Source organism: Hermetia illucens, chromosome 1 (genome assembly GCF_905115235.1).
Source record: "Hermetia illucens chromosome 1, iHerIll2.2.curated.20191125, whole genome shotgun sequence".
NCBI classification, from domain to species: Eukaryota; Metazoa; Arthropoda; class Insecta; order Diptera; family Stratiomyidae; genus Hermetia; species Hermetia illucens.
In genome coordinates, this window is record NC_051849.1 from 139,243,598 (window position 1) to 139,257,076 (window position 13,479).

General features: G+C 42.3%; 1 protein-coding gene across 1 annotated transcript in view; it reads left to right on the forward strand.

Moving 5' to 3' along the window:
* The window catches only part of LOC119661409, a 178,333-nt gene extending 170,385 nt beyond the window's left edge, over positions 1-7,948 (forward strand). Inside the window, exon 7 of the mRNA XM_038070743.1 lies at positions 7,508-7,948. Within this exon, the coding sequence (XP_037926671.1) occupies positions 7,508-7,716 (209 nt within the window). The 3' untranslated portion in view covers positions 7,717-7,948. The remainder of the gene's footprint in view (positions 1-7,507) is intronic.
* Positions 7,949-13,479: the final 5,531 nt, after the last annotated feature.

Genomic DNA, 13,479 nt, shown 5'->3' on the forward strand with positions numbered 1-13,479 from the left:
TGTTGAATTTGTCAGGTCAAAGCTCTCCAATTCTGCGAGAAAAAGAAAACGCAACAGGCAACCGAAGGAATGATCCGAGTAGAAACCTTTCTTCTTACGTACATCGAGAAGTCGGCTCCTAAATTTATTGTTGATTGCAATATATTCAATCTATTAGGTTGTTGCATATAAAATGGCCGATTTGACAATCAAGTGAAGTTATTTGCGATTTTGCTGTATCAAACCACCACCAGTTGACGCTGTTGGTGTCGGATAATGAAGTATAAATACTCCTACATTTAATCAAGGAGTCATTTCAGTTTTGACCATCGTTGGGATAACAGTCAATAAAGAGGAAAAAAGGATGGAAAAGAGCCAAGAACGTATACTTTTTTTGTATGAGTTCAAACTCGGTCATAAAGCGGTGGAGGCGACCAGTAACATTAACAGAGCATTTGGAGCTGATACGGTAAGCGAACGAACCACACGGCGGTGGTTCGAAAAATTCCGCTCAAGTGGCGTAAACCCTCAAAGTGAACCACGTGGACATCCAGGACCATCGATTGATAACGACTAGGTGCGTTTGCCACTCGAATGCAACATACGTCAGTCTGTGAGAGACATTGCAGAGAAACTGCGCCTACACTATTCGACAGTTTCCCGGCACTTGCAACAACTTGGAAAGGTGAAAAAGCTCAACAAATGGGTTCCGCAATCCCTTACGGAGCAAAACATGACGCTTCGAATGGAAATTTGCAGTTCTTTACTCTCCGGCAACAGAAGCGATCCCTTTTTGCACAGAATAGTGACATGTGATGAAAAGTGGATATTATACGACAATCGTCGTCGATCAGGAAAATGGCTAGCTGCTGTCGAACCACCGAAGCATATGCCGAAACCGAGCCTCCATTCAAAGAAGGTAATGGTGACTGTTTGGTGGTCTACAGCTGGAGTTATCCACTATTCTTTCTTGACACCTGGAGAAACGATAATTGCACAGAAATACTATGCCAAACACGAGGAAATGCACCAAAAATTTAGTATTCAACGGCCGAGATTGGTCAACAGAGATGATGTGATACTCCTTTACGACAATGCACGACCTCATGAATCCAGAACAATGGTTCAAAAGTTGAACGAATTTCAGTATGAGACTCTGCCTCATTCATCTTATTCACCGGACCTTTCGCCAACCGATTACCACTTTTTGAAACATTTGGATCATTTTTTGGCGGAATAACAACTGAAGAAAGAAGATGTCATCAAAATTGCCTTCAACGAGTTTATCAACCCCTGAAAATTGGACTTCTACGAAAATGGCATACATGCTCTTGTATCTCGCTGGGAAAAGTGTTTTAAATCGACTGGCACCTATTTTGATTAATTAAATAAATTTTTGTAATCTTTATAGTCGTTTCAAATTGTAGTACCAAATCGGCCATTTCATGTACAACAACCTAATAATTACTCGTCCGTCGTCGGTCAGTTCAAGCCAAACTAATTATATGAAAGGCCCTGTGGTGAAATTTGACACCATTGATGCGGCGGTTGAAACAGCAGAAATCTAGAAACCTATCACCATTGCCCTTGCGATTGCATGTTTCCTCATCATATATCCGGGAAACCGATCACGATCGTAGTATCACCTTTATGAAGCCTTGCATGAATGTATCACTTGCTCATGGAGAGCGTTCTTCCTGACTGGATCGAAAGTCTCCGTTGGTGCGTAGTGCTGTACTACTAAAACGTCCTTCTTTCTGAAGTGGAATTTCCTGTTCTAAGCAAGGTCCCAAGTAATGAGGACGTCCTTTGCGGTTGTTGTAAGCGTTGATCCGACATCGAACTCACGCTTACTTCCGTTAGATTTTTCTATCGTCTTACCTAATTTAATCCCCCAACCTGAACAAGGAGCATAAGCATAATCCACGATCCTATTCGAATAATAGTACAATAGCCAAAGTCAGAACAGACACCCGGACAGATAATAGAATAACTTATTATTAGCTTTATTTGGGAAGATATTGAGGAGGGAGCTATTTTCACAGCTAGATGTTATGAAGGGGTATCATTATGATTTTTTCAAGCTTTTCAGGGTAACTTGGAGGATTCGACTCCCGACTCCCGTAAATCGCAACCAATGTCAAAGCTAGAATCTAGATTCTAGTATATTTGATGCAAAAAATTCCGACTCGCTGGTTAAACATCTAAAATGGCATATCAGCGAAGAGTATACACACACTGATCATCAGATGATAAAATGTATCACGATTCAAAGCAATATGTCCTAAGCTGGGGAAACCAAAAGCGGATTATTAGTCAGACATGGAAGGCTACTGGAGGAACGTTTGAATATGTCAACAAAGTAGGTTTTCAAAAGAAGTCAAATATGATGAAGTTTATCCATCAAAAGAGTGGGAAAGTGATGGTGGGCAGTATTTACGTGAAGCACCACCATAGACCAAGGGCAACGAATAGGATTCAAACAGTTTTAAAGGACGCGATTCATAAAATGTAGAAATAATAGGAATGAGGAATTTCAGAAAAAGGTGGGGAAGAATTGGATGAACAACCATTTGAAGATTTCTCCTTGTTCAGAAATATGCCGATGGTAGGTGGGGTTACAAGTTGCCGGGAGCCCGGAGCTTAATATTTTACCATCAGGCCAGATTTTTCTTGTACAGATGACAGAATGTTGCTGCGCCAACGCAGGCAAATTATAGACCTATACCATTTGAAACAACCAAATAGTGTAAAAGTGATCAGTTGCATTAATCAATTAGGTAAGTGGCATGTTCGATGCCTTTGTTCGCCTTGGTGAATACGTTTTGCGGCCAGAAAGTAGGGTTAACCATTACATTCAATCTGTGGAGGATGCATCTCATTAAATTAAGCTATAACGCGGCCAGAGTTACTACCCCTTTTAAGCTTGGCACCCGAGAGAGGTCAAAGTACTCTAATCTAAGGGAAATCATGCGGTGTTTCTAGCGATTAAATTATTTGAAATAAATAGACCATTTTTGTCCTGCGGTACACTTATCTAGAAACACGGAGACAACATTGTTGTCTTCAACAATGCCGGCTTCCGCTTTCTTCTGTAGCGAACCTCCAACCTCCCTTTTGAGTGATTTCAAACCATTTGATTTGATGGGCCGACCACCATGTGATAACAGAGCAGTGGATTTTCTAGATTGTGCGTGAAACGGGCAATGTGAAAATAAAGCAAAAAGTCAAATAAATTTAGTCATGCAAATTTTAAATTGAATCATGCAAAGAAAACAAATTCGTCATGAAACAGGAAAAGTAGTATTTTGCAAATTGCTGACCAATGGCAATGCGCTTTGCTACATGATACCTTCATGTTACCATAAGTTGACCCTGGGAGCTTAGAAGGAAATATGCCATTCACCCTTCGGTTGGGCATAACGCATCAACTACGCTTCCTCTACTGTTCTGCGCCTTCTTGGGAAGACCCACTCATCGGGCCTCTTGGGAGAGCAGGTACCAATGCAATGGAATTGTTGCCTCTCCTTAATGTGTGACTCATCCATTACCACTTTTGTCTTCTGATCGCCTGATATCGCCCACGGGTAACTGACCTTTGCGGCGATTAACTCGCAATCATATGGTTTCCGTTAATCGTTAACTAACTTGCTTTTTGAATGCTATAAAATCGAGTAAAGTCTTTGGTCTTAACACTCCATTTCCCCTTCACTTCGCCCCGCAAGCTGAGCGCTTCGGGATTAAAGGTTTTGTGTTCATCTTATGTGAAGAACTCTCTATGCACGGTTTCCCAGCCGTACATAGCTAAAAATGCCAAATATTTCTTTATTAATAAACTCCAGATATAGATATGTACATACATATCAAAAACATGCTAATCCTACATAACAAACGTTGCCCATCGAAATTTATCTAACGCATCTTCACGCATTCCCACTTCACTCCGTACACAAAGCAAACATACATATACTTAAAGTAAATCCCACTGGTACTAACGTCACATATGTCTATCCTATTGGACACTACCCGCAAACCTAACTAGCACATACATGGCTGCCTCGAGTAATTCATACTGATATACATACAAATAGCCAAAAAAGCTAAAAAAGAAAACTAAAATGTTCCCAAAGACCCCGCCATTATTATGAGTTCACTTTATATGTTGATGACGTCATACAAGTCTTAGAGTGCCATAAATTTTCGTGAAATGAATAGTTTGGCCTCCTATAACTTGCTAGTAGTAGGTAGATTTCATTCAAACTTACCAAACTTATGCCTTATATTATCCCTTATATCAATATCAAATCTTGCACTTTTAGTATGAAATTAAGGAGGGTTTTCGGGTAAATTTCGTTACTCTTCTCTTTATTTGAGCAGGCATGCAAATGGGATGTACTTTGAGGCCTAGATTTCATATAGATGCACCATTGTGAATTTTTCAGATTTGCCTGTCAGATAGGTTCTTAGAACGAAACCTTTTTCACTTTTCGGGGCACACATTTTAAACTCCTACTCCCCTATATTTCACCTAATATCAGAAATAAGATTAGTTTCAAAAAGTACTAATCGAACCCTTTCATTTGATACCACACATGACTGTATTCTATGAAAAAAAAAATTGTACGCAACTCCAACTCCGTGCAAGCGTCAAAGGGACGGGTTAATTTCTATTTAAGCTCTTGAGGTCGCACTACCGTCTAAGTCACCTTCGAATAACTTCAATGGTTGTTGGTCATGGCCCAAATATTCCGTCATTATAAAATTATGCGTGGTCGATCTTGAAGTAATATACATGGCAAAGAACAGAGGACGAAGTCGTGGGTCAAGCTGAAGCACATTTCAGTGAACCAGCAACGGTAGCACATTGTTCACGAGCTATATTTCATAGCTCAAATTAATAATATAATACAGTACTGGAGCGCGTCAACCATACCTACTCGCCATCGCTCGCGGTTCGATTTCTTTGACGCCTTCCAGGATTATTTTAGCTATTATCTTTGTGGCGGCAGGGAGCATGCAGATACTCCTCCATATTCAAAACGGGTGCCCTTCTCTGGAATCTTAACGATCACCCCTTTCTTCCACTCTCTGGGAAACGTCTTGGATTCCGTACGAGTGGCAAATCTGCAATAACTGCATGTGCAGCGATAAATAACTCTACGGGTCTAACGCAGCGGTTTTATTTCACTTGAGTGCTTTAATGGCCGAGATGATTTATCTTCTGTTTGGAGGAACGATCCGTATCTGCATATTGCGGTGACTAGCCAATTTATCCACAAGAGACGGAACTTCACTGCATATGATAAGCTAAGAACCTTAGTAAAGTGTTCCTTCCACCTCTGACGAATAACTGTCATCGCGGATGAGGTGTTGGCTGTTAAAGGTCTTCATGGGTCCACCAAAATATTTTTGACCACATGCTAGCTCTTTCGTGATGGGGTATACACTTCTTAAACGATTAACGTGCGACAGTGCACACTACAATGACCTTCTTGTCATTTCGCTCGGTGTCGATGTTCAAGCGCGTCACGCCTGCCATCACTCGCAGCAGCCAATAGAGTTTTCAATCCTTTCAGTTTATCCATCCATTTCCCGATTCCACAGTTAGCCTGATCTTACGTCTTTTCTGGACGTGGTCGATGACCTTTGTAGTATCGTCGAAAATACTGGATCATACAGTCTCTTCAAAATCATCTTTCTTCCCTCCCGTACACCAGATCATCAGGACCGATGTACGGAGGCTAAACAAAACGAAAGGCAATATCTGCGACCAGGGCGGATCGTCGTGTGCCATGATAATAGCGTCCGATGCTAACGTTTTGCAGAGCGTAGGCAGTTCTCCAATGACGTTTGAAGACAAGGAGCTTTCTAAGCTTCAAAAAGAGAGTAAGATAGGGAACTCCTTGAAAGTGTATTTGGAGTCCGGCTGCAGGCTCTGAACTGCGTCATCCTTCTGATCTGTGGCAATTGCGCTGGAATATTGATCCCTGAGATTTGGAACAGACCTTTGGTTTACCATCTGACGAAAAGTAATGCCTACTGCGATATCTGAGGCATCGAGTTTTACGGCTAGGCGTGCCTCAAACACCTGGATGTCTTCTGCACTACACAACCGTGCGCAATTCCTGGGTTTTAGGCGTAGACAGGAAGGCGTTAAGAAAAGGCTCGTAATGATCGGAAACTTCTGTGAATTTTCACCGTTTTAGGCAACGCCCTTCTCTGGGTCGCCAAGGGTGATGAAATGCCCTAGAAATTTCACCTGCGGCTGGAGGAATTTGAATTTTTCGAAGTTGAAAACCAGGTCCTGGTCAAGAAAACGTCGAAAACTGCACTCGAGAGGTGCCGAATGCTCGGAATCGATGGAGGAGACAAGTAGACAAAACAAAAGTTCAAATTCCACAGAGTGGATCAATCTATGAAAAGGGTTGCGCCACATTAGACATGCTAAAAGTTATCCGTGTGAACTCAAATAGTGCGAAAGGTGTCTAGAATGTCTGTCTTTGGAATATCTTCTGGTGCTACAGGGATTTGGCAGTATTCCCCGGCAAGATCCAAGATTGAGAAACATGGTAGGTTCCTAAGTAATGGGCACAATCTCAAATGAGGTACCGGTCCGGGATCAGTGGTTTCATGGCGATCTTGTTCCCGCCCAGCTGCTTCATTTCACACAGCAGTTGGTTGAGAGTACGGCCTTCAAGCGTCAAGTCCGTCAATAAGTGATTAAGCTTTGCTGTCTCACTTATTGACAGGCTCATGAGCTGCTCCTTGAGTCGAACGTATAAGCGCTCGCCGAGTAAATCGACAACGAATCCGACTGACTCCTCATCCTGGCCCGCGAGCTTGGACCTCTAGTTGCAGGAACCAGAAACAGAACTATCAGAATGGTGGCACCCTTATCGCTGTGGCGGTTATAGGTGCAAAAGGTCCGGTAGTATTCTTCCTTTTGCGAGACATATCTTTACAACAATAATAGCCATATCAAAATTCAACGGAGCGCCGAACCGGAATAAAACCATCACTAAGATTGAATCGAGCCAAGCCAACACTCTTTCGTATAATTTTCTTCGAAATTTAAACTTTAAACGCATATGTAACCATAAACAGCAAAGTTCTACATATGCAGTTCGATTTTATAATATTTGTAATAAATTTCTTTTAATCCTCATGGGAAAAACGTTTATGGAGAAAGTACCAACTAGATAGGAATGATGTTACCTACAATTCGTCATGGATTTACAGTGTTTCTTCGAATTTAACTTTTTAATAAGTTTGCGTGAAGGTAATCCTTCAACTTACCACTATCGCTGTTTGCAATTCGGCAAACATTTGTCCATTACTTTCTTGGAGCATTATCTCGCAGACGTATTTATGAAATCAATTATCACGTCACCTTCATATCAGAGCTTGCACCAATTTGCATTTTAGTGTCCTTAACCCACCAAACTATCCTCACCACCAACAGCATTTTATCTTAAACTACATGTCACTCTTTTTTAACAAATTTCTCCCATCTCTTCCTTCACAATAGATTTATCTTCTTCAGCATCAACTTCTTTATATCCGAGTTTCTTCTTGTGGTCAAAGACATTCTCGGACAGCAAACGGAAAAGTAAAGGACAGACAGGCAGCAGGAATGTTCTCTATCATCTCGGAATATCCTTGACAGCGGCACTTGCTGCCCGCACTTTAATGTGCCCGACAAGACTGATAGTGTGGCCCCGGACGAAGCAGTTTTAAGGATTCTAAACCACAAGGAATGGACAATAACTTGTCAAATACACATTTGAGCAAGATGTAAATCATGCCCTGGCAGACGCAAGCAGGAGTTTTATTAAGAAGCAATTGTATCTTGGAAACGGACGAAAACAAAAGGAATCTACGAGCGAAGCAATGGCGGACAAAGGACAAGGGTTGGAGGATTGTGAATTGGTTGTCTTTATTGTAACTTAAGGAATTAATTTAAGAATGTTTAGTGGTTACTTCATTATATCCAATAAAGATTTTACCAATATTTTCGAAAATTCCGGGCATTTCAGTTCCCTGTTATTTGGCATGTCCATCAAGCGTACGGCGAATGTTTCGGAAGTTCTCCAAGAATCCACCTTTTAAGGTAAGGAAAATTCTGTTGGATTCCAGGCGTGTAGCAAGAAAATGCTTTAGAATACTTTCTTTAGACGCGAATACTGTCATTAGCAGAAACATGAGCACATAATAATCCCGACAAAATAATGTAAGTTGGTTATTAGGTTATGAAGTACTTTTTCATTGGCCAATAATAGTGTGCACGTAAATGAAGCTTTATTCGAAAAACAGATTGAAGTCACGAATTAGTAGAGTTCATATCTAGTCGCAGAACTCAGAAAAGTTGGATGCCTTAATCCTGCAAAATGAAGTCGTGGTCAAGCAAATTGGAATATTGTAACCTGAGTACTGGGTATTCTATTGCTGAAACTGAAAGCGAAGGAAGCTGAAGGGGAGTACAGGATAATGATAATAATGGCTCCTCCGAAAAGTACCATAGTAAGTAGCATTAAAGTAACGAATCACACAAAGAGTGAAAGAAGCCTCATAGCCTATAGATAGCATATTTGTATTACATACTTGGCTGCAGGTCAATCAATGAACGAATCTGTTTGGTCCGCATCAAGGTGAAGTTCATTATCTCCTATGTTTACACAGATGGATTGATAATGTCATCAAAAACAAATTCTCCGTTCGATTAGACAATACTTTTGACGGACTAACCTCCAATGACCCTAAATTAACTGCAGTGTCGTTCTCCCTGTCGCCCGGCAATAAACGACGCCTCAAGGTAATGAAGACGAAATTTTCACGTGGAATAGTAGCATAACACGTCATGATCACGTCCGAAATGAGGATGTCCGTGATCGATTTAGGGTTGTACCACACATACTATTCGCAAGAGCCGGAATGATCGGACTAGGTATGTTCACTAATGACGTTAATTAGGGCACCTACGCGTCATCTATTTTATGGGAGTTCAAAATCCAATCAGGGTGAATAATCAAACATTTATGACTGCATCTTCACTTCTAACGTAAAAACCACATTTAGAGCAATATTAGGATTCTTGTAGATTAGTAGCTTTGTTGTCTATGGATTGTAAGATTTGCAGACTTGCCTTTGAGAAGGCATATCTTATTATGATCACCACCAGAAAAATAATCTTTAAATGACGATAGCCAGTAACCAATACGCAAAAATAATGCCCCTATTCTAGGTGGAGTTATATGCCAATTTATTGGCAACAGAAAAATGAGTTAATAGAAACAATGCTACTTAAATATACAAACTGCTCAACGCCAACCTATCCGCCACATTTATAGAGATGAGAAGCGTGTAACGATCAGTCAGACTGAGGTCTTCGGTTTTGTTGATATCTATCTTCAGTGCAGAGAGTAGAGCTCTCTCCCTCCGATATCCGGCGGTGCTCTAACTGCAATTTACAGGCCTTCGATTGACGGACGTGAGAGCGTAGAGCATTGGAAAAGTTATTGGCAGAACTGAATTAGTTTTTGCAATGCATCCTCAAACGTAGAGAAAACTGAGATAAACCTACATTGATGGCTCATAAACAGAACAGGGCCCTGCTGCAGGAGTTTATGTCTCTAATAGAAAAGGAAATTGGGTTTTTCGTTGGAATAATATACAGGCTTATAGAATTATTGTGGTCATTCTGACCAGCAACGGCAACGACACCGACCGCGCGTATTCAAGGGGACACTCCAGGATCAACAAAAATAGCCATTCAGTATAAATTCGTCGACCCTGAGATCTCCGCCAACGCCAAAGATCATAAAAGATAAAACGGAGGCAAGGCCAATGAATTCCAAAGCTGAAGGACTATTTAAAAGCAGAAATCCAGTTACGACCCACGGAGAACAAAGCCCTGATCCTAAAAAATTACCCTTCACACAACTTGGTACAAAAGTAATTGAGCTGTCCGAGTTCATCAAGGACAAGCACAACGTGCACCAAGCCATAAAAAAATGGTGAGAGCGATTAGAGTGCTCTAAAACGAATCGCAGCAGGAGGAAAGAAATTCCAAGGACAAGCTGAAACCTGTTGGCCCAACGGTGACACAGGTGACCCAAGTCACACCTAGTCGTATTGCAATCATCCTGCCACCAAACAGGAGAGTGCGGAAAAAAGATGTGGATAAAAATAAAACTAGGTAGCTTGCTCCTACTACAATATATTTTAATAGTTAGTAAACACGTATTTCGAAAGCTACTTACTCTCTTCCTCAGTACTTAAGCTACTACTGGATGTGGATCCTCTGGGGAATCAGCAGGCACCTAGGAGGAAAAAGCACATACAAATAATGCCGAAAAACGGTACTAAAGACACTGAAGAGAGAAAGTAGGTTCCCCAAGTGCGACCTACGACAATCGAATCGGCAAAATCCAAGGAAAATGAAAACGGTGGATGGACTAAAGTAGTTAATAAAAAGACGAAGAAGAAAGCAAAAGTGCGAAATCCCCGAGAGACAATTGTGATCTCGAGCAAGGGAAATTTGTCCTATGCGGGGATATTGGAAAAGGTCAAAACTGACCCCAATATAAAAGATCTAGGGGGAAATATCAGCAGGATTGGAAGGACCCAGAAGGGGGTCTTCATTTTTGAGGTAAAAAAATTTAGCTTGAAAAAAACTGACGGCTTTTGAACTCAAGTTAAGAACTCACTTGGGGAGAATGTCACAGTACGGCCTCAAAAACATGAGGTCTATATACAGTGCAAAGATCTCGATGAAGTGACATCCAAAGGAGAAATTTGCATTTCCTGGAACAGTTCAAGTTGGAGGAACTTGCTGAGGAGTCGATTGTGAGTTTGCGGAAAGCCTACGCCAATACTCAAATGGTGACATTGCGATTGCCAGTGGACGCAGCGCAGAAGTTATTGGTGGCCCAGAAAGTTCGAATCGGATGGGTTGTGTGCTGTTTGAGATAGAAAAAATTCTCTAAAGAGGTGCTTCAAGTCCCTCCCGTTTGGTCATTTCGCGAAAACGTGCACCAGCGGCATTGATCGATTCGATCGATGGAGAAAATGGGCGGAGGAAGACCATATTGCCAAAGAATGCAAGACATACTCCAAATGTTATTGTGCAAAGGAAAGGAGGGACGGAAGTGCTAAATGCCCGGAATTTAGGAAGGCACTGATTTCAATAAAAAAATGAGATTTATTCAAATAAAACCTAAAATGCTAGAGCGAGTAATCTACAATAGATTACTCCCGGTTGTTGAGGGCCAGGGAGGCCTTTCAGATCGGCAGTATGGGTTCTATAAAGCCAAATCAACCATTGATGCCATCAAAATGGTTATTGACTTGGCCGAAGATGCAATTCGCGTAAAGGGTACTAGCAAATATTGTTTGGTGGTGAACCTGGATGTAGGAAATGCATTCAATTCGCCCAATTGGAACCTAATACGGGAATCTCTGGCGAAGTTTGGTATTCCCGCCTATCTCGCAGCTATTGTCAACAGTTATTTACAAGAACGGAGGCTTTGTTATGCCACTGACGGCGATCTTCCCGTTCCGGGGGAAGTCACAGATGTGGGCTACGGTGACGATATGGCGCTGGTTGTAGTCGCAATGTATCTCGAAGAGGCTGAGTTATACTCATGCAAAGCAATCAGTGTAGTTAAGTTTTAGCTAGAAAGTTCTGGTCTGACACTTGCGGAGGAAAAAACGAAAGCGGTCCTCACGATCAAGCGCCGTAAAAGAAATTTTGCCCGTATTCAAATTGGGAATCATATCATCACTTCTAAGCCTGTCATCAAATATTTGAGAGTGATGATAGAGGGGAAGCTCAGCTATAAGCAACACGTCCAGTATGCTTATGACAAAGCATCCACTGCAAGTGTGGCCCTGGCAAAGATGATCCCGAACGTGGGAACACCTCGACATGCTTCCAGATTGCTTATGCCTTGGACAGTAAATTCGATTTTGCTCTATGCAGTTCCAGTTTAGGGCAAGGCATTGCAGGTCACATTTAACGCTAACAAACTGAGTGCAGTCTACAGAAGAATAGCCCCAAGGGTGTGCTCTGCGTTCAAGACTGTCTGAGATAATGCAGCATTCGTTATCTCGGGAATGATGTGTCAATGGGCATCTTGACAGATGAGATGACGACCATATACAATGCGAAGTCTATCTATTTATCGCAGGTAAACAACCCCGAAAGGGAGAGATTTCTAAATAGATGACAAGAGAGTTGGGATCGCTCCGGAATGGGCTCATCCCTGCCATGAGGGAGTGATTGGCGAGACGGCACGGTGAGATTAATTATAATCTTACCTAGTTTCTCACGAGGCGTGGAGGATATCACCACCAATACCTGTACAGGTTTAAATTGAATACCCCATCCGATTATCCAGACTGAAATGGAGTCCCAGAGGACCCAGAACACGTAATCTTTCACTGTCCAAGATTTGTGAAAGAAAGGAAGAACCTAGAGGAGACTCTAGGAAAGGTGCTGGTACCAGAAAATCTGGTGCGAAGAATGTTAGCATGTTAGAAAAACTAAGATGTGATCAACTTCATGGTCGCATCTATACAGAGCATACTGCGAAAAGGGAGGCGCCAAAAACCCGGTAACGGTCGCGTAGAGACGACGACTCAAGCAAGAGGAAGTGTTTTAAGGAGCTCTGCTCAGAAGCGGACATAAACCCGGGGGAGGGGGGTGCCTACAGAATCGTGATGGGGCGATTCAGAGGCCGTTCATCTCCGCAGATCACGTGTCCCACCCTCTTGCTAAAAATCATACAGGGGTTATTCCCCCAGCAAGAGGAGAGCGCCGACACATTCCAACCACCTCTGAATGTGACGGCAATTCCGCTAGTCACCAGAGCTGTTGGATATCTGCGGTAGAATAGGAGACAATAAAGTGCCGGGCCTGGACGGAGTACCGAATAAGGCCCTTAAGCTTGCAGTGAAATCCAGACCGGACATGTTCGCTGAGTTCTTCGAAGCGTGCATGTCCGAGGGGATATTTCCAGCGGCATGGAAGCGACAGAAGTTGGTACTTCTGCCTAAGCCTGGTAAACCTCTAGGTGAACCATCCTCATACCGACCCATATGTCTCCTGGATACGGTGGGGAAAATGTTAGAGCGGGTAATCTATAATAGATTACTCCCGGTTGTTGAGAGCCAAGGCGGCCTATCAGATCGGCAGTATGGGATCCGTAAAGCCAGATCAACCATTGATTTCACAAAATTGATTATTGGCTTGGCCGATGATGCAATTCATGGAAAGAGTAGTACCAGCAAATATTGCGTGGTAGTAACCTTGGATGTGAAAAATGCATTCAATTCGGCCAATTGAAATCTAATACGGAAATCTTTGGCGAAGGTTGGTATTCCCGCCTATCTCGCCGCAATTGTCGATAGTTATCTAACTGAAAGGAGGCTCTGGTATGACACCGATGACGGACCCCAGAAGTACGTTGTTTCCGCGGGTGTCCCACAGGGCTCCGTATT